Consider the following 27,625-nt stretch of genomic DNA (forward strand, 5'->3'; position numbering starts at 1 on the left):
TTTTGATGGTCAGGACTGATTTATTGTGAATTAGGCATAGTTATGACAGGGGGGAATCATCTGGTTTCCCATGATGTAGCAGGATAGGAGCCCCTATAATCTGAAGGTAGGGACAGGTGAGAACCAAGAGAGCTGTCAGTAACAAGAAAGACAAGTGATGGAATAAAATAAAAGCAAGCAAGCATCAAGTTTCAGAGTCTGAGAATATTTAGAAAAGGCACAAGCAGCCTGACATTCCGCAAGTCCCTGAAAACACCACTGTGTCGTGGAAGAGTACAGTAAATCATGGTGACAGGGAAGGGTGCCTTAGTCTGCCAGAAAAGGTGATGAATGCTCACTATTTAGGAAGGCAGAGAACCACGTTTTCCATTACCAGGCAAACACACACTACCGAAAAGGTTAAAATCAACATTTTAGTGCCTGAAGACAGGGGAACTTCAATTGCATGGAAAATCCTCTTGGGTAAAACAACTCAACTTCCAACGAAGCCGGATCAATGAAGTGTCACTCTGTTTATAAAGCTTAAACACCTCTGCAAATTGGTACTGTATACATTCACCACCACCACCCCCCAAAAGACAGTGGCTACTCAACTTTGGTACAGAGAATCAGGGTCAACTTGCCTGTGATACTTTAACGAATGACATGTGTTATTTTGTGATATGCTCCCTTTCGACTTGTATGTTCGGCTCCAAAGGGGTGCAGTGAAAAGCCACAGACAAAAACCAGCAAAAAACAAGACTCCCCACATAGACTCTTCTTGATAATGGAGTTTATGGAAAATTCTGCCCTTCTCGCTCAAGATTCCTTGATGGTAACATGGGGGAGCCTGGACCAGGTGGTCTTCCGGGTCCCTTCCAACCTGGATGTTCTAGGATACAGTTACCTGACCCAACTAATAGGTACCCAGTGAGTTTCCTTGCTCAGCCTCTCTAAGAGCATTCTGAGCTGGCTGTACGCACTCTGGAGGTCCTCCTTCACCAGCACAGCATCTACCAGGTGCCCGTAATGCTGGTCTATGAAGGCAGCAGAGGCGGCCATCTCTCGCTGCTCCTCATCCTGCAAGGAAAAGGGGCAGTTAGGGAACAACTGTGTTGTTCTCCCCCCAAATAAGAAACCTACAGCCCTGGGCTTCCCTGGTGGTGCAGTGGTTGAGAGTCCACCCGCCAATGCAGGGGACACGGGTTCATGCCCTGGTCTGGGAGGATCCCACATGCCACGGAGCGGCTGGGCCCGTGAGCCATGGCCGCTGGGCCTGCGCGTCCGGAGCCTGTGCTCCGCAATGGGAGACGCCACAACAGTGAGAGGCCCGCGTACCGCAAAAAAAAAAAAAAAGAAACCTACAGCCTTTGTCTTGGGCAGTATCCAACCTCTCACTTTTAGGTGATGAGCGGATGACTATGGCCCTTGAATAACCAACTGGGTACACAAGAACAGAGCACAGTGATGCTAGCCTATCAAACTTCCAAGAAAGTTCATGGGCGGCAGCCATAATCATTGTTCAGTCATTCACAAGATATCTACTGAGGACCTGTTAACTGCGAGCCATGCTTTGGGCAGATGCTGATTCTATATCTGTGTGTCTATATATGTCAATATCACGCTTCCTGTCCGAAGGTATTTCCAAACTAGCAGTACTATTGTGTTGCATGGCAATTTGGTTAAATAATTACAGGAAAGAACTAAAAATAGTAGTCACTATATAAAAGCAAAGCAAGCATTTCTGGAATCAACTAGGGGAAAAAGAAGAAGAAGAAGTAACTCAAATGCCCTCTGAGGACTCCTAAATTCATCATGTAGAACTCAGTTCTTCTTTTCATTTCCTCAAACCAGAGCCCAACATTAGCACAGTTGACAAAGCAGAGATATTTAAGAAAGTGCTGGGACAACCCTGACCCAATCCCTCATTTCCTTAGGACACCTGGCTTCTTTAATCAGACTGCTTTCCTGACACCTAACCCTAAGGTCTAGGCAGCCAATGATCCCTCCTTTACCCAACTTACCCAGTGTTTTGTTTGCTGCTTCATTCAAATATACCTCTAGTAAGTAGAATTTCAAGCAGGTAGTTCACTGACTATTAGCTTGGGTTTTGGAAGAAAGGAAAGCGGCAGGATCCACTCTGAGTAAAACTGCAAAGTGAAATTTGTGGCTGGCATTCACCCACCTCCCCTTCTGTCTCCTTCCAGTCCTCTGCTGCCTTCTCGCCTCTGCTTCTAGGGGCTCTGTTTTTATGCTGCCATGGAGGGGGTGAGCTGTCTTCCCCTAAAATGACCCATATTCCAAAATGTTCTCTGTCACCAATCAAAACCAGATTCCTACTTTCGTGAGAGCATCCACACTTTCAGAAAATATGTTCTAAAGGTCTAGGAAACAGTTTTTGCATGCTACCGCGAAGACAGAAGAGACCTTAGATAACTTCTTCTTACTTCTTTCCCCCGGGAGGGAAAAACCTAGATTAAATTGGGCAGAGCTTTCCAACTCTATATGGCATCTTGCAGGGCTCCTCTCCTACTCAAAACCACCCTGCAGTGTCCCACTGCTGCCCCTGGATCTTCCATCCCACTTCCCCCACCCCCTTACACACATATATCCTATAGACTGTCTGCCGCTACTGGAGTTTCCCCTCCTCCAGGTACCTTCATTGTTCATCCTGGAAGCATTTATCTATTTAAGAAATTAGAGAAGGAACATTCTTTTGCCCCTAAATCCCTCCATCTTCCTAATAAATATCTGCCTCTTGAAAGAACTCAAGTAATCTCTAATGGAGTAAAATGTGTGACATTTGTTTTGAAGCTGTCAGTCCCCTGAACCCTTTCCCTGCCCTGTAAAGGTGGAACTCAACCACCTGCAGCTTCAGCAAGAGAGTCACAGTCCTGAGCTGCACATAGGAAAGATTCCCCCATGATGCCCCTTGCCTCCATCTTGGACTAGCTTGCTGGATCTGAAGTTGGTGTTTCAATTAAAAATTATTTGGGTTTGGCTTAGGAGTTCAACAAATTCTTGTGGTATGTCACACTCAGATCAGGTGCCTGATAGATGTCAGTCCCTTAACTTTCCAACGGGGTGCTTATGTGAGGGAGTGGAGGGTGGGGAACCCAGGCAAAGCCACTCCGGTGTGAACTGGGAGGCACTTCTGGCTGCCCCACCCTGAGTCTTCAGATCACATGACCATCTGAGTCTGGCCAACAGGCAAAATGGAAAGATGGTCTTGTGTAGAAGGTATGGGCACCCACATGCAGCTAACGGCCCTTTTAGGCCTTCGGAAGAGAAATGATCAACTTTAAACTTACAAGTGGGGCCGCTGCATCCTCACAAGCTGGGGACGTGGGTGGCGTCTTCCTCTTTTCCTGAATTGCAGGCTTTACAAATATAACGTAGGGTTTAAACTCTGAGGTCCTCAGTTGTTGCAGTGCCTGAGAAAGAAAGTTCAGGAATATTACATACTTTGAAAATATTTTATTGTGAAACACACTTCTTGAATTCTCAGTAATGGTGTGCTTCATCACATAACCCCGATGGCAAAGGTCCTGATGATATGGTCACATGACAATGGCCTTCATCCGTGCAGACCACCTGTTCATTTTCCCGCTGGCCTCAGCTGGACCCTGAAGGCTCACTTGCCGAGAACAGAGGTTCCAAAGCCTCAGCTCCGAGAGTTGCCATCTTACTTAGCTCTGACTACCCTCCAGCAAGCTCTAATTAGCCTTCGCACGCCCTCCTCTGCCTGCCTAGTCCTGATGGAAGAACCAGCAGGATTTAATGTGTGTATCTATTTAGTCAAACGTCATCAATTTGGACTAATGCAAAGTTTGTGCTATCACACAAGCCTCCGCACGATATTCAAAGAAGAAAAGGTTTGTCAAGCAAATGAAGAGACTAAGAGATTCCTTGAAGCAAACTGTAAAGACTTTAGAAGGTTTTCAATATGCAACTCGTCCTGTTAATCAGTGCGTTTTACTTATGATGTAAGGGCCTGTATTTGGAAACACTGGTATTAAACTGCTATGTGTACAGCTTGCATCCCCTCTAAACCAATAAAATCACTTTTCAAAAAAATTTTTGAAATTCAGACTTTTAATTTCCACTACCAACTCCTCACTAAGTCCAAATTAGTGAGGGTTTTCCTTTCTGGACATAAGGTGCTTTTTGGAATCCGTTTCAAGCCAACTTCTGTAAAATAAAGCCTACAGTGTATGTCATAAAATCAGAGCTCAGCCCCTATTGAGTTCCAGGCTTACAAATTTTTCTCAAAGACAAGGTTAAGAAGACGGTTAAGCCCCTGTGGGGTGTGCAGGACTGGAAATGTCTCTGAAGCACTACACAGGGTCAAGTCTGCCCTTTTTCCCTTTCAAACTGCTCTCCTACTCAGTGGTTCTCTAGGTGGTTCTCTGATTTCACTCGTCCTCGTCGGGGAAGGGATGGCCCAGCCTCCACTGGTGCATTTACATCTAAGTCCCTGACTGTCAGGTCACAGTGGACCAGTTGGTGCCACTGTCTCCTGCATGATTTACTCCACGCAGAGGTTACTATCTTGGGCCTGTGGGCCACCAACAGGGTCCCTCCAATTCATGTCATTTTTGTGTATATAGGTGCACGTTTTGGGGTACAAAAGCTTTCATTAGATTCTCAAAGGGAGACCCAAGGAAATATTAACCTCCAGTGCTCTGGAATAAAAAGTCCCTGGACTAAGGTCGAATGTTCTGTGAAATGTACAACCCCCTAGTTTATAAAAATTCCATTAACAGGAAATGCCAAACTGGCCCAGGAACTCACATCTGGCTCCACGTCCACCAAACACACTTTGTTTTTGGCCATCACAACCTGAATGGCTTCCAGGCTGGTTCCATAGAGGTTTTCCTTATATTCACCATGCTCCAGGAACCTAGAACAGCACCACAGGGGCAAAGGCCTTCAGCTGCTGAGTTTGCCTGAATTAGCACAGAAGGTGAATGGCCCACCATGACTCCCCGCTCCTCCTCCCATCCTCTGCTTCCCCTGACTTTTCCAGAAGCCCTCCCAGGAGGTCAAGTGGAAGACTGGACAGATGCAAAGACACACAGCTGCACGGAGGCCCCACTGGTCCATCAAGGAAACGTACTTGTTGTGATGCAAGTCGGCCTCAAACGCTTGCTTAGAGACGAAGTGATATTCCACCCCATCCTCCTCATGGCTCTTCCTGGGCCTGGTGGTATCTGTGAAAGAGAGGAGGGTAGCTGGGCAGAGATGTCACAGCACAGCGAGCCTGTGCCCTCATTCCTGTCCGGAGCTGGTCACGGATTTGTGTACAAACCACCCACTTCCCTCCATCAAGGGTCCCTGTGTGCAGGCACGTCACTGACTTGCACAGCTCTGTGATGTTGGCAAAAGGAGGCCTCCGGTTTTGCAGGTGAGGAAACAGAGGTGCAGAGGTTAAGCACCGTGTGGATGTCCCACGGCTGGGAGCAGAGCCGGGTCGGAACGCTCTCTGTCTCAGGCCAAGCGTATGCCCTTAACCACTCTGCCAAACTGCCTCACTGATGCTGTGGCTTTAAGAATCGCCTAAGGAATTCCTAGTCCTCTAGGTTTTATTTCCTAATTGCTTTTCTTTTTGAGAGCCAAGGGGGCAAAAACTCAGTTGACCCTGCTGTATGTTTTAAATTTTTTATTCAATTATTTCTCATCTGGGGAGAAAAGGCATGAAGACAGACAGTCCCCTCGTGGACTAGATGTTTCCGCAAGGCTGGCTCTCACATAATTTTTTTAAATTAATTAATTTATTTATGGCTGTGTTGGGTCTTGGTTGCTGCGTGGGCTTTCTCTAGTTACGGTGAGCGGGGGCTACTCTTGGTTGTGGTGCGCGGGCTTCTCACTGCGGTGGCTTCTCTTGTTGCATAGCACAGGCTCTAGGCGCACGGGCTTCAGTAGTTGTGGTTCATGGGCTTAGTCGCTCCGCGGCATGTGGGATCTTCCTGGACCAGGGCTCAAACCCGCGTACCCTGCATTGGCAGGCGGATTCTTTACCACTGCGCCACCAGGGAAGACCCCCTCACACAACTTTTAAACACATAGTGTTTTCCCTCTGATTTCCATAATAGAATCAAGGCACGCACCTCTGGGGAAAATCAGATCCTCCACAGAACAAGAGCACACGCGAAGCAACACACAGCTTTTTCCAGAGCATTCCAAAAGAAAAGAGGGGGTCTCAGAGGACAGTGTTTTCTCCCTTGTGGGCCACCCAGGGGATGCTCTGTGCGCCGTGTGACATCTGTGTCCAACCTCTGGCAGAGCTGCTAGGGTCACCTTTCCTGACCATGTCCTTGCTTTAAAACTTTTATTCACCCACTGATTACATTCTAAACACCTTAGATGAGTATATGAGACCCTCTTAATCAACCCAGCCTCCCACTCAGCTCATCTCCCCCCACATCACCCACACTAACTTCCCCAGTCCCTCCCATTGCTGTACTGGGTCATATTTTGTCCCTTTGCACATGTTGTTCCCTTGGTATAGAGAACTCTTCCTTCTCTGCCTGAAAAACTCCTACTTACTCTTCAAAACCCAGATAAAAGTCACTGTTGCTGGGAAGCCTTCCCTGACTCGCCTGGTTCCTTATAGCAGGGAGAAAGTCACCTATCTGTGGGATGTCTGGAAGCAGGTAGGTCTAGCCATCCAGGTACCCCACCCCCAGAGGATGGGTCTGGAAGTTTCTGAAGGATCCATGTGTGAACAACTTCCACACGCCCTGTTTCAGTCCATCCTTTCAGCCTGGAAGGCTGTGGGCCCCCCAAAGTTCTCCCAGGTCCATCACAGGTGCTTCCAGAATGGCCTCCCCAACCCCCCATGACCCCGCCACCACATCCCTACCACTTCAGGTAGGATTCTGGAAGACAGTTCTCATAACCCATAGACTGAGCTATGAGCCCTGAGGCCCAGGGGAGTGACACGGCAAAAGAAAGAATACGTAGGTGCGCTTCCTCAGAATCCTCCAGAAAGGTCCCATTACTGCCACCACAGCATCCCCTCTCAGTGGCCATCACGTGCCCACATTGTATCCCTCTGAGGAAGAGGACTGAGAGTCTCAGAAAGGAACAGCCAAGGACAGGAAGTGGCAAGCAGCAGGTGAGAGGCTGACGTGTGGCCTCAGTAAGAATGTGACTGTGGGGGGCTTCCCTGGTGGCGCAGTGCTTGAGAATCTGCCTGCCGGTGCGGGGGACGTGGGTCCGAGCCCTGGTCTGGGAAGATCCCACGTGCTGCGGAGCAACTGGGCCCGTGAGCCACAATTACTGAGCCTGCGCGTCTGGAGCCTGTGCTCTGCAACAAGAGAGGCCACGATAGTGAGAGGCCCGCGCACCGTGATGAAGAGTGGCCCCCGCTTGCCGCAAATAGAGAAAGCCCTCGCACAGAAATGAAGACCCAACACAGTCAAAAATAAATAAATAAATAAATAAATAAACTACAATGGTTTATTTAAAAAAAAAAAAAGAATGTGACTGTGGTGACTTCCCCGGTGGTGCAGTGGTTGAGAATCTGCCTGCCAATGCAGGGGACACGGGTTCGAGCACTGGTTCCGGAAGATCCCACATGTTGAGGAGCAACTAAGCCCGTGCGCCACAACTACTGAAGCCCACGCGCCTAGAGCCCGTGCTCCGCAACAAGAGAAGCCACCGCAATTGGAAGCCTGCGCACCACAACGAAGAGTAGCCCCCACTCACCGCAGCTAGAGAAAGCCGGCGCATAGCAACGAAGACCCAACGCAACCAAAAGATAAATTAAATTAAAAAAGGAAAAAAGAACGAGACTGGGGCAGGTTGCCTGGGTTTGAATCTTGGCTCCACCACTTACCAACTGTGTGACACTGGACAAGTTGCCTAACCTCTCTGAGCCTCAGTGTCTTCCTCTGTATGGGATGATGATGATCCTCTTCTCAGGGATACTGGGAAGGCTGGCCAAGCTACTGCACATAAAAGCTCTTGGTAGAGCTCCTAGCTACTGCACATCACATTCAGAACCAGGACTTCTGCCTACTGGATTTCAGCATCTCCATCCAGCTGCCTCTGGACTCAGGAGTGTACGTAGCCACCCTGCTGGACTGGATCCAGCTGCAGGCGGAGTGCCCGAGCAACACTGCTCAAGGGCTCTCTGGCTTCCCCAACCTACTCTCTTGCCCAAGCAGAGAGCAGGGGCCATAGGAGTCAGAGTCATTGGGAAGAGGAGGCTGAAATACACCCACTGCTGGGGGCCCCTTGGTGTTGGGTTGAAGTTGCCACTTTACCTGCAATGAGCTCTAGACTCACCTCCCATTCCAGGCAAGAACCAGGCAAGTGGTCCTCCAGTTACTGCCTCAGAGGGTCCTAGTGGACCACTGAGAGTGGGTCTCTTCCCATCATGCCTAGGTCCCCTGATGTGCCTATAGCAGGCAGTGCCTGACAGCCCTTCAGACCCAAAGTAAGGATGAAGATGGATACATGGAGTCAAGTCCCCAAGAAATATTCATGTGCAGACATGCTTGCACACACACACACACACACACACACACACACACACACACACAAGCCCTCTTACGTGGAACAGCAACACCAAAGTGCTGCGGGTTCTCTGCCACCACCTTCTGCTTCAGCTCGTGCAGTCGGGCTCCCAGAGACCCTGGGAAACAAAGGGAAGGCTGCAAGGTCCCTGCTGAGCTCCCTCCCCACCCCTCCAGGGAGGAACCAGCCCCTTCTCTGGAGACGTCACCTACCGATCAGAACCACCAGGCGGGGCTGCTCGCCGGGCTGGTGCTGGTACCTGGTCACCTCCTCGTAGGTCGGCAGCTTCGGAGACTCGGCCACTGCAGATGTCTTTCCTTCCTGCGGGCTTCCCAGTCTCTCCCTGCGGCCCAGCCGGAAGCTCCTCCGAAGGCCAGCTTGGGGAGAAGGGCAGGGGGACACTGCGGCATTTGTCCCAGTAGCTCCCTATAGACTTTCTCTACCTGGTCAGACCTGGAGGTGGGACTGAGACCCACGGGCCTCTCCCAACCACCTCCTGCTACAGGAAGGGGTTGATCAGGACGTACAGTAATATGACGAAAGTGCGATTACCTGGCGTCCAAAATTTAGGGTTCAAGGCTACTGCTTTACTTGGTATGTGACTGACCTCTGACAAGTCATCACCCCTCTGCGCCTCAGTTCCCTTATCCATGAAAGGGAATCCACATCTACAAAGGCAACGGGTGCTCCTAGATTGGATCCTGGATCGGGGGAAATGCTCTAAAGGACATTATTGGGACTACTGGCAAAATTCTGATATGAACGCCATATTAAATAATAGAATTGTATGCCTGTTAAATTACCGGAATTTTTTTAAAAAATAAATAAAATAAAAAATAAATTCCCAGAATTTGATAATAGCCCTGGGTTATATAAGAAAATGTCCTTGTCCTTAGGGGACACATGCTGAGCTATTTAGGGGTGAAGGGACATGACGTCCACAACTCTTACACGACTCAGGGGGAAGAGGGTTAAATGTGTACGTGTAGAAAAAGGGAATGACAAAGCTAACATGGCAAAGTGTTAACATCCGGGGAATCTGCGTGTAGAGTATGTGGGAGTTCTTTGTGCAATTCTCACAACTTTTCAGTAAGTTTGAAATTGCTTCTGAACGAAAAGTTTAAAAACTCTTGGCCTGTCTCTAAGGCCTTTGAAAAGATTTACCAAAATAAAAGAAGTGAAGGTACTTTGGAGATTGATAAAAGGTTCCATTGTTGTATGGGGGTGGCAGAAACACTGAATAAACTACGATTGAGATTATGGTAATAATAAAATCAGTATTAATGTAGGGGTCCTGCCAGGGCACTGCTCCCAGTGGCTGGGTGAAAGTTGGGGTGGGGGACCCCAGTCTCTGGCAGACACAGACTGAAGGAAAATGTGGGTCCCACAGACTCAGCTGCTCTTGAGGGGTTCCTGGGCTCGGATCACCTCTCCCTGACCCAGGAGCCCACGGTGGTCTGTGCATGGGCATGGGGGGGATCTCGGGGGGAGAGCCCCCATTACTTACCCACATAGTGTCCTTTGAAATATCCCTCACAGTCACAGGTCTCTGGGGACCAAACAGAGAGAGGTAGGCCAGTGAGCCATGCTGGACACATGCCCCAGCCCGGAGGTACCCAGGCCCCGGATGGCCAGGCAGAGCCCTCTGGGATGGAGTCTTGGGGGTCCCAGGACAAATGCCATGTCCCGGCCACCTCAGGTAAACAAGTTCCTCTGTTTCACCCAGTTCTCCATGCTTAGGCCACAAACAGCCTTTCCAGGCCTGGCTGGGGTTCTGGGCCAGCAGACCTCGTTGCAGCCCCTCAGAGTTAGGATCAGTGAGAATAAGGAGGGGAGATTCACTCGCCCTGCCCTACCGCTACCCAGCCGGGTCACGTGGTCATCCCAGCCAAAGTCCAGGGAGGGCCAGGCCCCACGTCCCCACCAGCTCTGCAGGCCTCAAGGAGCAGGTTGGTCCAGCTGGCAGAGCAGGGAGCCAGAGGGGCCCAGCAACCCCAGAGCGGGGTGGCAGAAGGGAGAACAAGACCCTGCAGCCCCAGACAGTCTACAGAAGAGGGGTCTATCCGTGCGCACAGGGGACAGACACTGGGCCTACCTTCGTCACAAGGCTGATCATCTGCGGTTTGCACAAAAGACAGATGGAACAGCGTTAGCGGAGGGGAACCGCGAGGCCCTGTGGCCCAGAGGCAGCCGCAGCCTCGGGTGCCTCAGGACCCCTCCATCTGTCCCCTCTTTCTTTCCTCCAACAAACCCGAGATCTGAGCTGCGGTGCATTATTAAACCGATACTTGCTCTAATTAGTCCTCCTGTGTGTGTCTCATTAGCGGCCCAAAGAAAGCCAGATCTTCACTGGCATAAGCAGCCTCAGGGCCAATTTACTCAGCAGCCCCTCCGACCAGAGAGCAAGTCTGGAAAGGCGACTGTTGGCAGGGGCCACCCAGCCAAGGGAGCAGCTCGCCCTGGGATGCCTGCAGCGGGACCAGGACCTGCTCTCTCTCCTCTTGGGTTTGAGACTCTCCTGGGCAAATGCAGGTGCCAGACGACAGAGCGGCACAGCGCAGGGCTGCAGGCCAGCTGTGCTCCGTTCATCTGGCATTGTTCTGGCGCCCCACTTGGTTCCAAGCCCCCCGCTTCCCCCCTACCCCCTGACCCCCAGCTAGGGAGGCCATACCCTGGGGAAGCTTCCTCTCCATACGGGGCTCTAACCTGGGGGCTCTGACCACAGGCCCTCTGGAAACCTGACCCCAGCCCCACTCCCTTGACTTCATGAGCCTCTGTTTAACCATCTTGGCAAAAGGGATGCCCTGACTCCACTACTACCCAGGGCTGTTGTGATGATTAAAAGGCAAGAAGGTAGGTGAATGTGTTTTCTAAAAGGTAAGTGATGCACAGAGTAGGGTTACTAGACAAAATACAAGACGCTCTGTTAAATGTGAACATCAGATAAACAACAAATAATTCATTAGTATAAGTATGTCTCAAATATTGCATGGGATATACTTATACTAAAAGCCCATTCATTGTTTATCTGAAATTCGAATTTAACTGGGCAGCCTTTATTTTTATTTGCCAGAGTTGACTGCTGACTCAGAGGCACGGGATCGCTCACAGCCATCTCCATTCCCTTCCAACATCAGTGGTTCTTAAACTGTCAGGGTCAGAGAGCCCCTTGGGGATCTAATGAAAGCTGTGGAGCCTCTCCCAGACACAGACACACAGATACGCAACACACACACACACACAGTTTGCACAAAATTTTGGGAGTGTTACCATGCCCCCGCAGTGTCATCTATGGGCCCCAAATATAGTAGCTCCTCTCCAGGGAATAGCTCTCCGCAACCTACCCCCATTTCCCTTCTTCATCCCTCTCCCCGGCCCCTCCTCCCTCAGGAGGCCTGAGAGCTCAGACAGGACCCTCGGTGCCCCCTCCAGCCCAGTGCTTGCTTCTTCCCCACACGAAGCCCCAGAGCCCTAACCCCAGCCCCTCCCTGAACTGCCTCCCTGAAGTACCATCCTGCCAGTCTACTCACACGGGGGCTTCTTGAGGCTCTGGGGGCTCGGCAGGGTGCCCGTGGCTCTCCGGTAGCTTAGTCGCCTGTGGGGACACGAGGGGATGGGCAGGCCCGTGAGCTGGACCAGAGAACCAGTCATAGGGAACCTTCTGGAAAACTCAGGGAAACCGAGGCCCGGAACCCACAGGTGGGGATAGCCTGGCACTCCAAGGGCCTCCTGCTTCACACTGAGTTCCAGTGAAGAGGGACGTTTTCACAGGTTCTCACTGGTTCATGAGGAAGAAACTGAGTTTCTTGCTCTGGGAGAAGCTTTTCCAGCCCAAGATGGTCACACACAGGGGTACAGCCCAGTGTCCATGGTCAGCAGTTGGTCGTTACTTTCCCATGGCTGATTCTCAAGGAAAGGAGGCATCTTCTCCAAATTCACCCGGCCTCCCCATCTCTGAGGAAGTTGGAAAACAGCAGAACGACTCCCAGGAGAAGCCGAGGGTGAAAGTGACCCTAATTTAATGCCCTTCCCCACCCACCCTAGCCCAACAGAGAGCTCAGCCTGGCACATTATTCAATGCGTCCCTGCGTGGAGAAGCAACCTCCAAGGCCTCTTTGAGCTGAGAAAACACCCAGGGCTCCTAGAGGTCTCTAGATTTCCACATTTAAACGCAGCTAAAGAGCCTTCCCCCAAGACCTGTGAAGCCAAAGATGCAGATGGGTCTGAGGCTCCCCTGAGGAAATAAAGCAGCAGTTCTCAAACTTCAGCTCCTCAATTCATCTGGAATATCTGTCAGAACACAGAGCTCAGAGTCTGCCCCTGGAGTCTCTGATTCAGCAGGTCTGGGGCAGGGCCCAGGCAGGGACTGGCATTCTAACAAGTTCCCAGGGGATGCTGATTGATGCACCTGGTCTGAGGACCACACCAGGAGGGCCCATGAAACAGATGAACCCTGAGGTCTGTTGCTACAGCATCATTCCACACCCCAAAAATGGAAGAGGGCTACAAACCCCAGGAGAGGCTCACAGGCGTAAGTGCCACACCCTCTGACCCAGGATTTACACTTTGGGCAAGCTATCCTAAGGAAATGATTTGAAACATAAGGAACAGTCTATGTGCAACATAATTATCTGCACATAGACTGTAGCAGTGAAACATTAGAGACAGCGTCAAAGTACAGCCACACGGAGGAAGCAAAGTCACTTAGGTAGGACCCTTCCTCAGTGAAGCCTTCCATGCTTGCCAGGACGAGGGCCAACCCTCCTGCTAGGGCCTGGCGGGGCCCGGTGTCCTCCTCCCACACACCCATCACATTTATATATAAAGTGTTCGTCTGAACCACGTGTGACTTTTCAGCTGAACTGTAAGCTCCTCCAGGGAAGACACCATAGCTGCTGCCTGTGAATGAACAGTACATCTCCTGATGAAATATTATATTACCATTAATTAATAGTACAGAATAATATTATTCTAGAGTAATATAGGAAACGCTCATGTCAAAATGTTAAGCTACCAAAAAAAAAAAAAAAAAAAGCAAGACCTCGAATTCTATGTGCACCACACACATAACAGGCACAGGAAGGAAATAAATCATGTTGTTTAGATAGTAGTAAGACTTTGGGTAATTTTATTTTCCTCGTCCTCCTCTTCTGTATTTTTATATTTTATTTCTCAACTTGCCCTAAGTATGCATTATAAAATATACATTAATTTAATAACATAGATTTCCATATTTATTGAAATCTCAAACAGCCATCACCACTGATGATGGGAGAAAAAGAGCCAACACAAGCACAATTGGTACTTAGCCCAGAGGACACCCAGTGGGCCCCTCTGGCTGTGCTGGCAGAGATCTGGGGCTTGGTCATGTACTTATGCCTCGGCCACTCCAGAACCACACCCCCTTACAACACACCCCAGACCTACCTTTCCTGGAACTGCTTGGAGGGGATGAGGCCAGCTCGAAGGTTGGTGTCCCCCATTCGCTTGGCCTGCCACCACGTGGGGTCGTCCTGGCTCACCACTTCCAGGACCTGCCTGCGCTGGAAGGGCAGGCCTGCCTCCTGGCAGGGGATGGCCCGATCCTCCCGAGGGTTGTAGTGGAAGAGGGCCCGCATGAACACCTGCAGGGGAGGCACTCAGTGAGACAGCCCTTTGCCGTGTAAGCACAGATGTGTCTATGCCACACGGAAAACCAAAGGACAACCACCATTCATAATTAGGAAGAACAAGCAGCCTCAAGAATAGAAAGCTGGGACCTCCCTGGTGGTCCAGTGGTTAAGACTCCGTGCTCCCAATGCAGGGGGCCCAGGTTCAATCCCTGGCTGGGGAACTAGATCCCGCCTGCCGCAACAGAGATCCCGCACGTGGCAATTAAGACGTGGCGCAAATAACTATTTATTTATTTATTTACTTATTTATGTTAAAAAAAAAGAATAGGAAGTTAATCAGAAACCCACCGCACCGATTTTCTTAGTGTTCTTCAACCATTTTCAATGTCCCAGTTGGGGAATCCCTCAAGAATCAGAAAAATGAATAGCTGGGCCCCATGAATTTCCCTTTCCAACCTAAACATCGCCTTATTGGCCTGATCTGCTATCCTTACGACAGCCTCTCAGCCTACACAAAGCAACCATTAGTCCCGGGAGCAAAAAGTAAAGTCAAGCACAAATTTCTAACTCAAATGTTATTTCTGATACGCTAACTGCCCCTAAGGATGTCAGCAGCCACCTGTAAATAAGTAATCTAGATGTTTTGATAAGAACACAAACATCAATGAAACTACTGTTACCGATTCCTCATCATCACTTTTCAGTGGGGAACTGACAGCTGCATCTTTGACAGCTCAATCCTGCCTCATCTGTCACGCACTTAGCCAACCCCCAACTCTCCCCTTTACCCTGAAGTCATCCCTCTAGAGAAGAGGATGGGAAGACATAGCATTGTGTCACAGTTCTTCGTTCTCTTCTATAATTCAGTGGCATGGATTTATTTATTTCTATTTCCAGATCATTACAGCCCAATAACTTTAACAGTAAATAGGAAAAAAAAAAAAGGCCAGAGGGTTTCCTTAGACAAATCCAAATCATATTCCTTTATGTGCCAAGCAGAAAAGATGCAGTTCGACAGTAGTTAAGAAATTTCTGGCCATATATTATGAGGACAGATACCCTCATTTAGTCACAGACGTTACCAGGGTCCCAGGCACTCTGAAGAAAGCATAATCTCAAATGGCCAGCCGTGATCCAGCTCAAAGAAAAATATTTAGAAAGGATGGACTAAGAGACGGGCTACCCATTTTGTCCTATAGGAAAACCAAGTCCTCTCCCTGTATCAAGTTAGAACCTGCAAAAGCTGCCTATGGAGACCATATTAGCTGGTCCCAGGAAGAACCACTTCCATCAGGCATTACGTGTGCCCTGGGATTCAACTGCAGGTGCAAATAAGAAACAGTCATATAAAGATGATTTCTTCATTTGCCATAAAAAACTGTCAAATACATTGTCCACTATTAATCGAAATATTTATTGACGGGGCTTCCCTGGTGGCGCAGTGGTTGAGAGTCCGCCTGCCGATGCAGGGGACGCGGGTTCGTGCCCCGGTCCGGGAAGATCCCACATGCCGCGGAGCAGCTGGGCCCGTGAGCCGTGGCCGATGGGCCTGTGCGTCCGGAGCCTGTGCTCCGCAACGGGAGAGGCCACAACAGTGAGAGGCCCGCGTACCGCAAAAAAAAAAAAAAAATTATTGACATCTACTGTGTGCCAAGTGCTGTAATGTCCCATCTTTCATGCGGGCTGGGAATTAGCTTTCTTGAAAAATTGGCATGCTGCCTTCCATACTCTGATGAATTCCGTTCATTATTGTAATTCATTACGTTCTCCTTTTTGCCTTGGCTGCCAGAAAGTGCAGGTCCAAATTCACTGGGAAATAAAAGTAATGCCCTCTTGCATCGTCCCTCCCACCACTTCAGCTCGGGGCTTGACAATCTCTCACCTGGGCTTTCACAACAGACTCCTACCAGGTGTCCTAGCCCCGGTCTCCACCCTCCTCTACTCACTGCCCCAGGGAGCTTTCTAAAACACAAATGTGGTTGTATCACTTCCCTCTTAAAAAAAAAAAAAAAAAAAAAACCTTTAAGAGCTTCTCACCGCCTATGGGGTTGTAACTTGGGCTGTGGGGGACCCCCATATCCCCCGGGGCCTTACTTTTTCAGGGCACCCCAGGCTGACTGCCTAACGGCTTTCTCCAGCCACTGGGATCTGCTCTCCCCTAACCTGGCCGGCAGGAACTGCTGGGATTTAACCCCCGGATGCAGCCTGGTGGGAGTTGGTGTACAGATCCCCCAGATCTCCCAGCTCTTGGGAGGGATGACGGAGGCACGGTCTACAAGGGATACCAAGCTCTGGAGCAGGATTAAGCTCTGGTTGCCCCCTGTGGTAACTTGCTGAGAACACACCCTTTGTTGCACTGGCTGCCTTCCTTTCCCCACTCCTGTACTGGTGTTTCCTGGGGTCACCTCCAAATAAACTATTTGTAGTGAATCCCTGTATCAGAGTCGGCTTCTGAGATCCTAAACTAAGCAGGGATTATGCCAAAACGCTTAACAAAGCATTCAAGGCCATTCAGAAGGTAGCCTTGACCCACCTCCCCAGCACACCCCCTCATCCTCCCCCTGGAGCCCCACCACCGTGCACTTTCTCACTGAGCCCCCCCTACTCCTCTCTGCCATATCTCTGAGCCCCTGCATATGCAGACCCCTCTGCCCGCCCTTCCCTCCACCTCCTCTTAACCAGAGAAGTCCCTCTCATCTCCATCTTCCTCAAGCCTCACTTCCAACACCCCTACTGCATGACACCTTCCAAAGTGCCTCTCACTCTGTACAGAATCTTTCCGAAGCGCTTAATCACATAGCAAGGAGAGAATGGCTCCCCAGCCTCCCCTTCTGACCCAGGAATCCTTGAAGCTACTAATCATCCCGGTCTCCAGCATCTGGCTGAGCGCCTGGGCACAGAGGAGGTGCCTACCAAAGGTAGGCTCCACAAGGAATTAAACAAAAGGCAGTTACTTAATTGGTCCCGAAGCCAGAACATTGGGTACCTTCTCCTCCTCTTCACGGCCCTGCTTTTCGACTTCAATTAGAAGAATCTTGTCTTTTATTAGTAAGCTACGTCAAATCCTGTTTAGAAGAGGCCGGGTACAAACAAATAAATCACTCCGTGACTGAATTACAGGTCTCTACTGGGAGCTTGTTCCGAGGACCAGACGGATGATCTCTTCCCGGATGACTGTTTCAAAGGCTGGGCTGGAGTCCGCCGCCCCCACTTCCCCCCCCGCGCCGCGGCCTCCAGCTCCCCCATACCTTGCTGTCCTTCAAGCGGTCCTCCTCCTGGGTGGCTGGGATGATTTTCAGGGTGATGGACCCCTGGGACTGCGCCTGAGAGGAAAGAGCACACAGCCGTATCATCTACCAGATCTGACCCTCCAGGACGTCACGTCTTACTTCCCAGATCTGGAAACTCACGTTCAGAAACAAAGGGGATGTGCTGCCTCCCCTATGACCCACCCTTCTATGGTGGGAGCCGGCTGACTTAACTAAAGCATTTTCATGCGACAAAGGGACAGAAGACTTAAAATGAGAACCCGAGGACAATGCATGCACCAAGTACAGCTCTCCAGGTTATTTTCTCTCAGGTTATTTCTTTTCTCTCAGGTTATTTTAATAACCTAGTCCAGTTTCATTTTCCTCCTTCCTGCCTCATTTGGGGCTGGTTCCCAAACAGTACTCCCCTCTTTGCTTGCATCTTCCCCAATCTCAGGCCACTGCTACCTTCCCAGGGGTTCCCCTCCCCTCTACTGGAGAGAGGCCCTGCACCCCACGTGGGGGGCCCACGGGAAGCACACTGTCAGCCCATGAGAGCACATCTCACCCAATGCCATCCCTGGCTCCGCATCACTCTGGAACACAGGGAAGTCGGTGCCCAGAACCAGGGAAAGGGGAGTGGGGGCAGGAAGACTGAAGTGTCTGCCTGTAACCAGGACCCCCTACAGCAGGGCCCTTAAAGAGCGGGCCTCGGAGCTTCAGATCTCATCCCGTATCTGCCCCCCAAACCATCAGAAGTTAGCAAAGACGTTGTGTTGGGAGAGGATGCCTGAGGATAAAGAGGACAGAACTACGATGGGGGCTTTCTGTAATTTCAGTTTTGACTTGAACCCGCAGAATGGACTGAGAAGGTTGTTTCCATCCCAGCATGTGACCCCCTAGAATCCCCTTGCAGTTGTAAAGTGCTATATCCTCTTCCGGATACTCACATCCTAACGATAACTATGCATTGGTTGAGAAACCATCCCTATCCCTGCTGGACAGGAAGGGAAATGGAAACTCAGACTGATTTGATGACTTGTTCAAGGTTACACAACTGGAAAGTGATGCAGGCAAGATTCGAACCCAGGACCAATTGACCCCAAAGCCCTTGCTCTGCTGGGCTACAGCCTTTTACTCCATATTCCTCAGCCCTTTGGAAGAGGGGACCCTTTTGAGAGGGTCTTCCAGACGGGTCCTCAGGAAAGAAGGCTGGGGGTAGGGAGGATGGCTGTGCTGAAGAGGGGGTCTGAGAGAAGTGGGTGGTCTGGGCGCTCCTTTCCTCCTGTCCCCCACCCTCCATACAGGGCACTCTGTGAGGCCACTTGGCCTGCGGCCTCCCCGTGCAAACAGGGACGCTGGGCCAGATCAGCCCTGCTCCAGGAAGCGCCCTGCTCTGGGTTTCTGAAGAACCACCGCGTCCCCAACATGCGCGCAGCACAGACCAGAATCTGGCTAATCTCGTCAGGCCGCTTGTGCAGGACCGTGATCCCGTTCACTTCCCGGAGCTCGTCTCCAACGTGGACCAGGCCTAGGAGACACAGGGGCTGACGGTCAGCACGGGAAGGGGGCTGAGGTCCCCAAAGCAGGGAGTTCTGGGAACCGCTGGCACCTGCCTGTGGAGCCCACTGCAGGGGAGACGCAATGTTTAAAGACAGTGGACGGGACTGGGATGAACTGAGTTGTCACAGGGTGCCAGGTGCCTCACCTGGCATCCCAGTCTCACAACCATGCGGTGAAACCCCCGGTTTACAAACTGGCAGCTGAGATCCAGAAAAAAGATGCAGCTTGCCCAAGGCCACACTGCTAAGAAAAAACGGAGCCAGTGCGCAGACGCAGTAACTTTGCTGTAGAAACTCTGTGTTCTTTCTGCTATAGCCTCTGCTTCTTTAAAAATATCATTAACTCTTCACCTTCCTGGATGTACAGACCTGATTCCAAGAATGTCTTTCTCAAATTTTACACGAAAACTTAAGGGCCAGGGAAGATGGTGTCAAGAGTGTTAGACACACCTGTCTGTTGGCCTCTGCTTTAATGACTAGCATCTCTGCATATCCGGCCCTATTTGCCATTCAATGTGGACACTGGCCCAGAAGCAGCAGAAGGCAGTAAAAGGTACAGAGTCTTGGGCCCACCTGAGACTTGCTGAATCCGAATCTGCGTTTTAAAAAGACAACTCAGGCCATTTCCATGCTTGTTAATGTTTGGGAAGCACGGGTCTAGGGGTCCCACCACAATGAGCCCCAGACTTCTGGGGCAACACTCCCCTATGCCAGGAGATTTGCCCCCCAATTTACTTCCTCCATATACCAGTGATTCTTTTTTTTTTTTTTAACTTTTAATTTTATATTGGAGCACAGTTGATTAACAACGTTGTGTTAGTTTCAGGTGTACAGCAAAGTGATTCAGTTATACATATACATGTATCTATTCTTTTTCAAATTCTTTTCCCATTTGGGTTATTACAGAGTATTGAGTAGAGTTCCCTGTGCTATACAGTAGGTCCTTGTTGGTTATCCACTTTAAATATAGCAGTGTGTACATTTCAATCCCAAACTCTCTAACTATCCCTCCCCTCACCCTTCCCCTCTGGTAACCATAAGTTCATTCTCTAAGTCTGTGAGTCTCTTTCACACCAGTGATTCTTTTTTTTTTTTTTTTGCGGTACGCGGGCCTCTCACTGTTGTGGCCTCTCCCGTTGCGGAGCACAGGCTCTGGACGCGCAGGCTCAGCGGCCATGGCTCACGGGCCCAGCCTCTCCGCGGCATGTGGGATCTTCCCGGACCGGGGCACGAACCCGCGTCCCCTGCATCGGCAGGCGGACTCTCAACCACTGTGCCACCAGGGAAGCCCCACACCAGTGATTCTTAACCTGTGCTCCACCTAAACACATCTGGGACATGAACACCCTCCCTTCAGTAACTGTGGCTTGTTAAGGCAACTGGGGTGTCAGAGAAGGGTGTCCCTGCCACCCCAGTTAGGATTTACACCAAGCTTAACTGCCACAGTCCTCAGGTTAGGCCAATGCTCAAACCTTCCTGATCACCCTCAAAGTACTCCATGCCTGAGATATTTCCAAACAACTAAATTTTCTACAGAGCTTAGGAAGGAGAAGAGAATTCCAGCCCCACTCCCAGAAAGCAAAGCACATCCCTAACAGGTGAGTGGACAGGAGAGGAAAAGGAGAGCTGTGGCCAAAGGGGGCAGGCTGGGGGACCACGGCCAGCACTTCAGCTAGGCCGGCACTGATGCACTCACCGCTCCGGTCTGCTGCGCCCCCTCGCATGATCCTGGCCACCACGACAGCCCCTGAGTGCTCATCCCGCCGGATGGTGGCCCCCTGCATCAGAGACAGAGCAGTCAGGCTCCTGAGAAGCAGCCCCGAACCTCAGACCGCGACTCTCTGGACCCAGCAAAGCCTCCCCCGGCCACCGCCCCATTCCTCCCCCTGCCACCCCAGGGGGCAGATCGGTGGACACCTTTCCAAGGCTGAGGATGAAATAAAACCCACATCTCAAATTAGTATAGCACAGCACTTTACAGTTTAAAGAAGGCAGGAGAATGCTGTCACAATCTCGTCAGAGAGAGGAGGGACTGGGGCACAGAGAAGGAAAGCAACTTCAAGGTCACCCAGCTCTCTGTGATGCCACACCCACTGCTTTCTCTATCGTACCGCAGCCCTTGCCTCTCTCAAAGACATTTACTAATGAGGAGAATACGTGTCAGCCAATTCCCAACCTGCCTCTAGCCAAGCACGGGGTTACCAGGCCTTCTGTTGTTGCCAAGGGGAACCAATTATGCCCCAGCCAGAGCTTCGGGACCAGGATGGGGCCCACGAAGCATGGCAGAGATGATATCTAGGATGAAAAAGGCACTAGCAAGCCCTCAGTTTCGTGCGCCACACAGACTGGACGGTGGCGGGGCAGGGCAGCGGTCAGGAGCCGGATGGCCCTGCCGTCTACTGAGAGCATGTGCCCTTAGCGAGGAAGCTCCTTATCTTCTCTGCGACTGTTTCGTCTGGGGTGTGGGAAAGCGTTTAACTCACAGGGTTGTTGCGAGGTTGACATCAGGTAACGCATGCAAGGCACTTAGCACCCGGTAAGTGCTCAATAAATGCTAACCACTTGTTACTGGCTATACATGCAAACGCACTGGCACACTCATTATTAACTTCATTCAAAGTCCATAAGATAAATACTGCTGGAAAGAGAGACCAGCAGCTAAAAACCCTACGGCTTCTTGCCACCTAGGCTTTCAAGCTTGCCAGCATCTCTATCCATCCTTTCCTGTTTTTCCCCATCTCAGGGGAGGGGCTCCTCCTGGCTAGGCTGCCCTCTACCCCCTCCCTCCCTCTCCTGCCTTCTCAATGCCCCCTCCTCACTGGCTCCTTCCCCTGGTCCTAAAAATATTATCAAGTCTCTCCTATCATTAAAAAGCTGGCAACCCCATCCAGCAGCCACCGGTCTCCATTCCTTTGGAGCAAGCTTCTCAAAGAGGCAGCTCGCATCTGCTCTCTCTGCTGCCTGCCCTCTGACTCACTCCCCGCCTGCCTCGAATGCACCAGCAAAGGCACCGACGACCCTCCAGCTGCCAGCTCGACACCCTCAGTCTTCTCTCTCTCCTCTCCTGTCTGATTCACCCTCCCGCTGGGCCCTGGTGACACTTCTCTCCCGGTGCTTCTCAGTGACAATTCGTCTCCTTTGCCGAGTTCTCCTCTATACGCCTTTTAAATGTTGATTAAAGGGCCAGGATATACGCTTTACCCCGGTGGTCTCAACCTCTCGGGCAGGGTGCTAACCCCTCCCGGAAGATGGCAGCTGTCAAGTCTGTATCTCTGCACACGTAAGCCTTCACCTCCTGGATATTTCCACTTGCGGGCACACGGGCCTCTTGAATTCCACGGACCCTAAGTTCCTCCTTATAATGGTCCCAGTGCCCACCCATCATCCTAGCTGGACCCCTGGGCCTTACCCAAGATGCCTCCCCAGACTCCTGCCCAAACTGGGGCAGGCACAAAGTGACATTAATTTTATTTCCAAAATATTTATTGGATTTCTCTTTCCTCTTCCCACAAACCGAGGTCAAGCCCTGTTTCTGAACCTCACGTATTGGCTGCTACCCTCAAATTGGTCCACCGCTTCTGGTCTCACCCTCCAGGCCACTTTCTACTTCGTAGCCAGGGTGATACTTCTAACTGCAAATCTGGCCCTTTGGTTCCTCACTTACAGCCCTTCAATGGCTCCCCACTGCCTTCAGGATCCAGCCAAGCAACTGCGTGTTGTAACCTGGATCTCTCCGCTCTCCGCTGATCTGGCCTCGCCTCTGTCACACTTTACCTTCCACTCGGCAAGTTCCCTGAATATAGCAGCCCGTTTACCTTCCCATGGCTTTGCTCATGCAGTTCTATGGTGGAATGCCTTTCTTCTTCCTCTTCCTTCTGGAAAACTCCTGTTCCTTTTTTTTTTTTTTAGAATTCAGCGTGGGCATCACCTCTTCCAGGAAACCCCCCAGTCACTACCTCCTGTGAACTCCCGGAGGCAAGGACTAAGTCTTAACCCTGTCCGCACCCAACACAGCGCCTGGCACACGGGGGGTGGGGGTCACGATACGTCTGCTGAGTGGATGGATGACTGGCCCATTTTGAAGGTAAGGAAACAGAGGCAGAGGAGAACCGTGGTCTGTTTGCAGAAGCGGCTCATCTGAGGTCACTTGGTGAAAGTGGACAATAAAGAGGGCCAGATGTGATATTCTCTAGGGCAAGCCCTCAATTCTCTGGACTGCCATTACTTCCCTCCATCTCATAAACAACTCTGTCCCTTTGCTCAGTACATCATTGCTGAACCAGGACCAAAATGATAACAATCTGTCAGCTGGGGAGAAGAATGGCTGCTGCCCTGAGCTTCCTTGGAATTCAGAACAAGGTTGGCCAACTTTTTCTGGAAAGGGCCAAATGTAAATATTTTATACTTTGTGGGCAACACAGTTTCCATTGAGTCTGCCGTTGCCATGTGAAGGCGGGGCCCCAGACAATATATACATGAACGGGATGGCCGGGCACCAATAAAACTTTATTTACAAACACTGACAGTGGGCGGGGTTTGGCCCTTGGACCGTAGTCTGCCAACCTCTGGTTCAGAGCTGACGATCAGGGCTGCCCTGCACAGCTGTGCAGGTTCTCGACTGCACAGTGGAGGGAAGCTGTAATCACCCAGAGAAAGGGATACTCTGCACACAAAGATGTCACAGGGACTAGTGGCAGCCCTGACAAAACTGCCATCACTCACTCCGAAGACTTCAGGAGGGTCCTTTCCAGGGTTTCTGGGTGGGTGGAGGTGGGAAACAAGGAGAGGGTGGGGCAGAGAGGTAAGGGCCACATACCAGGGGTTCCTTGTTTTTCACCAGGCGGACAATCTTCACTGATTCTTCATCAAAATCCTCGTCAATATTATCGGGCAGAGGGGGGAGAACGGGGTCAAAATTCTTCTGGGCAACCGTGTCATGTACCATGAGCATGGCCTGTCAGGAAAGCAAGAGAAAAGAAGGGCTGGCCCTAGAGCTTACATGGGTCTGGGGGACCTGGCCGGGCAGTGGTTTGGGGGTCTCAAATCTCATGCCAGAGAGACGACCACCCTGGACGCTGGCGCTGAGGAGCGCTTGCTCAGAAATGTCCTGTCTCATGGCCAAGCGCTCCCTCCTGCCCTCATCCCAGGAGACACAGATGTGTGGGTGGCCAGGGACTGCGGCATGACTACCCTGAGGTGAGGGGTGGACAGCAGCTGGAGCAGTTCCCTCTCGTCACTGTGCATGGAGGCGGCCTGCAGCTCCTCCATCACCTGGGGGGAAAGGAGAGAGAAGGCCACAGATGGCTGTGGGCGCTGTGAGCCTGCTGGGAGTCACCCAGGGGAAACCCTGCTCCCTGGGCCTCAGACCCAAGGGCCCTCCCAGCCACTACTACAGCACCAGGGAGCACTGGACCCTCAGCCACCCCAGGACTGACACTCCCAGGGAAATCACACCAGAGATCAGAGGCCCTGAGCAGCCTCTAATCCTAATGGGAGCTAACTTATTAAGCTCTTCCTGGGTGCTGTCTGCCTTATGTGGATTAACTCTCACAAGGAACTAGATGGAGCAGGTACTATTATATTGCCATTTCAGAAGTAAGAAGTAAATGAGACAGGTTACATATCTTGCCCAAGGTCGCAAAGCTGGTAAGTGGCACAGGCAGGACTTGAACCTGGGCTTATTTGGCTCTATTGTCTGTGCCCTTCACCACATTTTCCAGATGAGGAAATTGGGGCTCAGAGAGGTTGAGTCACTTGCTTACGGTCACAGAGCTAGTAGCAGAGGCAGAGCTAAGCCTGGGAGCCTGGCAACCTAACCTGCTCCTAATGGCATTCCACAGCCAAGAAAGGCAGGGGATCTGCCCCCACCCCTCACTAGGCCATCTCCTGAGGTTATGTGAGTTTATTCAGAAGCCAGCCTTAGTAATCAACCGGGACAGTTTTTCCAACCATGCAACACAGCAGACAGGTCCACAAGAAATGAGGACGGATTCCTTTAAAAAACAAAGCCTGGAAATTCCCTGGCGGTCCAGTGGTTAGGACTCAGCACTTTCACTGCTGGAGGCCCGGGTTCTATCTGGGCCAGGGTTCAATCCCTAGTCGATCCCGCAAGCCACATGGGTACAGCAAACAAACAAACAACAACAAAAGTCCAAGAAGCTGCAAGTCCCTGGACGCAGGACTTCCCATTGGGCCTCCCCAAAGCAGATACACAATGTGCGTGTTTGACCTGTTCTTGTCGCCAGTTCTCAACTGTTTGGGAACTGTCCTCATCTCACAGCTGGGGAAACAGACTTTCTCAGGAACACAAAGTAAGTGGGCGTCACCATGTCCCCTGGCCCTGTCCAAGACTCACGAGTTCCTCCCTGCCTATTAGGAAGCCCAGGGAGGAGGGGAAGGGGAGAAGACGCTCTTCACCTTGGGGCTCCCGAGTCCCGACGTCCCCTCACTAAGCAATGGCATGCAGGCCAGATGAAGGAGCTACAGGTGGGAGGGGGGCTGAGGCCGTAAGGAGAAACCTGGGGCTTACATCCTCGGCAAGGGCCACAGCGCTGTGCAGAACAGGGGTTGGACTTTGCCTCTCGTAATAGCGAAGCTTCTCGTGAATCTGCAAAGACAGCTGATCTCAGGCTGAGGCCTCCCAAGCCAGCTGCCCAGGTTTACCCTGGACATCACACACCCCACCCACGGCTGTGGGGATGCCTGGGGCTGCAGACCGGGTCATCCACGGGGCAGCATATTTACCTTCATTAAATAATTGAGGCTTTTTTCACTGAAAACATCCCTCAGGAAGCCCATCTCTTCCTTCTGGTTGGAGTCAGGTCTGAGCTGAGAGGTCAGTAGTGCCAGGGTTTCATGCAAACCTGAGGAGAGAGTAAGAAAAACACTGTATAACCAATGCAGTGGGTACTTCCTGCCCTGCGGGACCCCCGAGCGGAACTTCCGACAACACTTCAGCCCTGCTATGTGCACATTTTCTCCCCCAGCTCTCATTCCCAGGGCTTGGAGCTGACACTGGATAGCAGCTGCTTTCTTTGCTGCCCCAGGTTGCTAGGCAGGGTCTTGTCTTCAAGACTGTGGCAGGTCCAGCCCCGGGAGACACTCACCAGAGTCCTCGGACAGCACCGGCATGTCTGTGCTGGTCAGATCTCTGCCTGTGGATTCTGGGAGAAAAAAGCGGGGTGAAACTCCATCAAGCATATTCATTCAACAAACAGTGATTACACATGTACTGTGCCTGTCCGGGATCAATTTCGGGACAGAAGGGTTGGAATAAATAATTCTCTGCTCAGTTTTTTCAGAGACGAAGGAAAGAAAACAAAGCCTTGCTGAGCGCTCCCAGTGTGTCAAGCATTGTCCTGGGTGATTTCATATGACATTTTTCTTAATCTGTTCAAAGCCCCGAGGAATTGACACTAATATTCCTATTTTACTGATGAAGAAACAGAGGCTTGGAGGATTCAGTAAATTGTAGGTCAGAATCCATACTCGACTGGCCCTTCCAGGCAGGTCTCAGAGATGAGAAGTGGCCCCTGCCTGACAGTGGGTGCTCTCCTCCACAGCGCACCCCTCCCCTGTTACCTTCTAAGGGGCCTCACTCAAGTCCCTTGACTGTCAACAAGTACCTGGCTGGGCCTACAACCCCTCCTCCCCCGCCATCCCCAAGCCCCAACCTAAAGGGAGCCTGCCGCCAAAACAGAGCGTATAGAGAGGAGGTGGAGAGATGAGAGTCAGTGTCTACTATGCCGGCGGGGGGAGCCCTATTTCGGCAGGCCCCCCGACGTGTTCTGCAGCACGTGGCCCTCAAAAAGTCCTCCTTCAGAAGGAGATAAGGAGAGTAATGATTCATTCATTCCGCAAACATGGAGCCAGCCCCACAGCGCCCGCCCGAGCCCCGCTGACACCGAGATGCATAAGAATGGTCCCCGGCCCTCCAGCCAACGCCCCGCCCCCCTACGCCAGACTCATCCTCTGGCTCCTTCTAGCTGTGCCCCCCACTCCCCCAGGCAGCCAAGCAGAGACTCCAGCTCGCTTTGGGAAGGAACCTGTGGGACCAACAAGGAGCGCGGCTGGGCGAAGGTGAAGGCGAGGCGAGACCTGGGGGGCGCTCGGGGCGGTCTCGGAGGATGTGGAGCGGCAGGAAAAGAGAGGGGCGCACGGAGGAGGGGGTGGGTGCGGAGAGAAGACCAGGGGCCGAGGGGCGGGGACTGAGCCCCCCCGCCCCACCATCACCAAGCTGGGGGCCCCGTGAGCCGCGTGGCTGCCTGGGCATGAGAGGCGGGTCTCAGCCCATCCTCCAGTCCCGCCCGGCCCCTGCGGCTCCGAGCCCTTGGTCCGTCCTCCGCGGGGGTTCCTACCTCGGCGCGCCGGGATCTCAGCTCCAGACCGGGAGCCGCGCGGGTGCCGGGAGCCTCAGCCGCCGCTGGCTCCGCCTCCCCGGCCCCTCCCTGCCACGGCCGCGCTGGCGGGGGCGGAGGAGCCGGAGGAGGCAAGGCACCGGGAGGAGGAGGGGGAAGGGGGCGCGCCGGGAGGAGGGGGAGGAGCGGAGGGGCCCCGCGGCGTCTGGCGCCGCCAGCCCTCTGCGGGCCCTGGCTCCGCTCTCCTGCGTCGTACCCCCTCCTCAGTGTCCTCCCACCCGAGCCACGAGGAGCTCCCTGCCTTGTGTCCCCCACCCGGGCACACAGCCAGCCCTCCCTCC

At 51.8% G+C, this 27,625-nt stretch overlaps 1 protein-coding gene across 3 annotated transcripts; it reads right to left on the bottom strand.

Annotated features, from left to right (window-relative positions):
* MPP3 (MAGUK p55 scaffold protein 3) lies at positions 1-27,385 on the bottom strand. Of its 3 annotated transcripts, XM_067716172.1 has the most exons (19): positions 27,285-27,385; positions 26,034-26,090; positions 25,672-25,790; positions 25,457-25,534; positions 24,118-24,198; positions 23,744-23,881; positions 20,624-20,705; positions 18,811-18,896; positions 17,366-17,440; positions 13,933-14,129; positions 12,036-12,100; positions 10,601-10,621; positions 10,013-10,054; positions 8,718-8,882; positions 8,543-8,623; positions 5,099-5,192; positions 4,774-4,882; positions 3,291-3,413; positions 1-1,059 (listed from the first exon to the last, which is right to left on the bottom strand). In XM_067716172.1, exons 2-19 carry the CDS (start codon positions 26,056-26,058, stop codon positions 883-885), a joined length of 1,758 nt encoding a protein of 585 aa, XP_067572273.1. In that variant the 5' UTR covers positions 26,059-26,090; positions 27,285-27,385; the 3' UTR covers positions 1-882. The 3 variants fall into 3 exon arrangements, with proteins under 3 accessions (XP_067572273.1, XP_067572274.1, XP_067572275.1); XM_067716173.1 differs by lacking the exons at positions 25,672-25,790; positions 26,034-26,090; positions 27,285-27,385 and having other exon boundaries at positions 25,345-25,480; XM_067716174.1 differs by lacking the exons at positions 1-1,059; positions 3,291-3,413; positions 4,774-4,882; positions 5,099-5,192 and adding an exon at positions 5,904-5,975.
* Positions 27,386-27,625: the final 240 nt, after the last annotated feature.

The sequence above is a fragment of the Pseudorca crassidens genome, chromosome 19, assembly GCF_039906515.1.
Source record: "Pseudorca crassidens isolate mPseCra1 chromosome 19, mPseCra1.hap1, whole genome shotgun sequence".
NCBI classification, from domain to species: Eukaryota; Metazoa; Chordata; class Mammalia; order Artiodactyla; family Delphinidae; genus Pseudorca; species Pseudorca crassidens.

What these genes read in the sequence shown, in the direction of transcription:
- MPP3 (XM_067716172.1), bottom strand. Translation starts at nt 26,058, where the DNA reads ATGCCGGTGCTGTCCGAGGACTCTG. An exon ending in TCCAAGCAGTTCCAGGAAAG is followed by an intron (nt 12,101 to 13,932) that starts GTAGGTCTGGGG and finishes GTGTCCCCACAG; the next exon opens with GCGACTAAGCTACCGGAGAG. An exon ending in GCCGACTTGCATCACAACAA is followed by an intron (nt 4,883 to 5,098) that starts GTACGTTTCCTT and finishes GTGCTGTTCTAG; the next exon opens with GTTCCTGGAGCATGGTGAAT.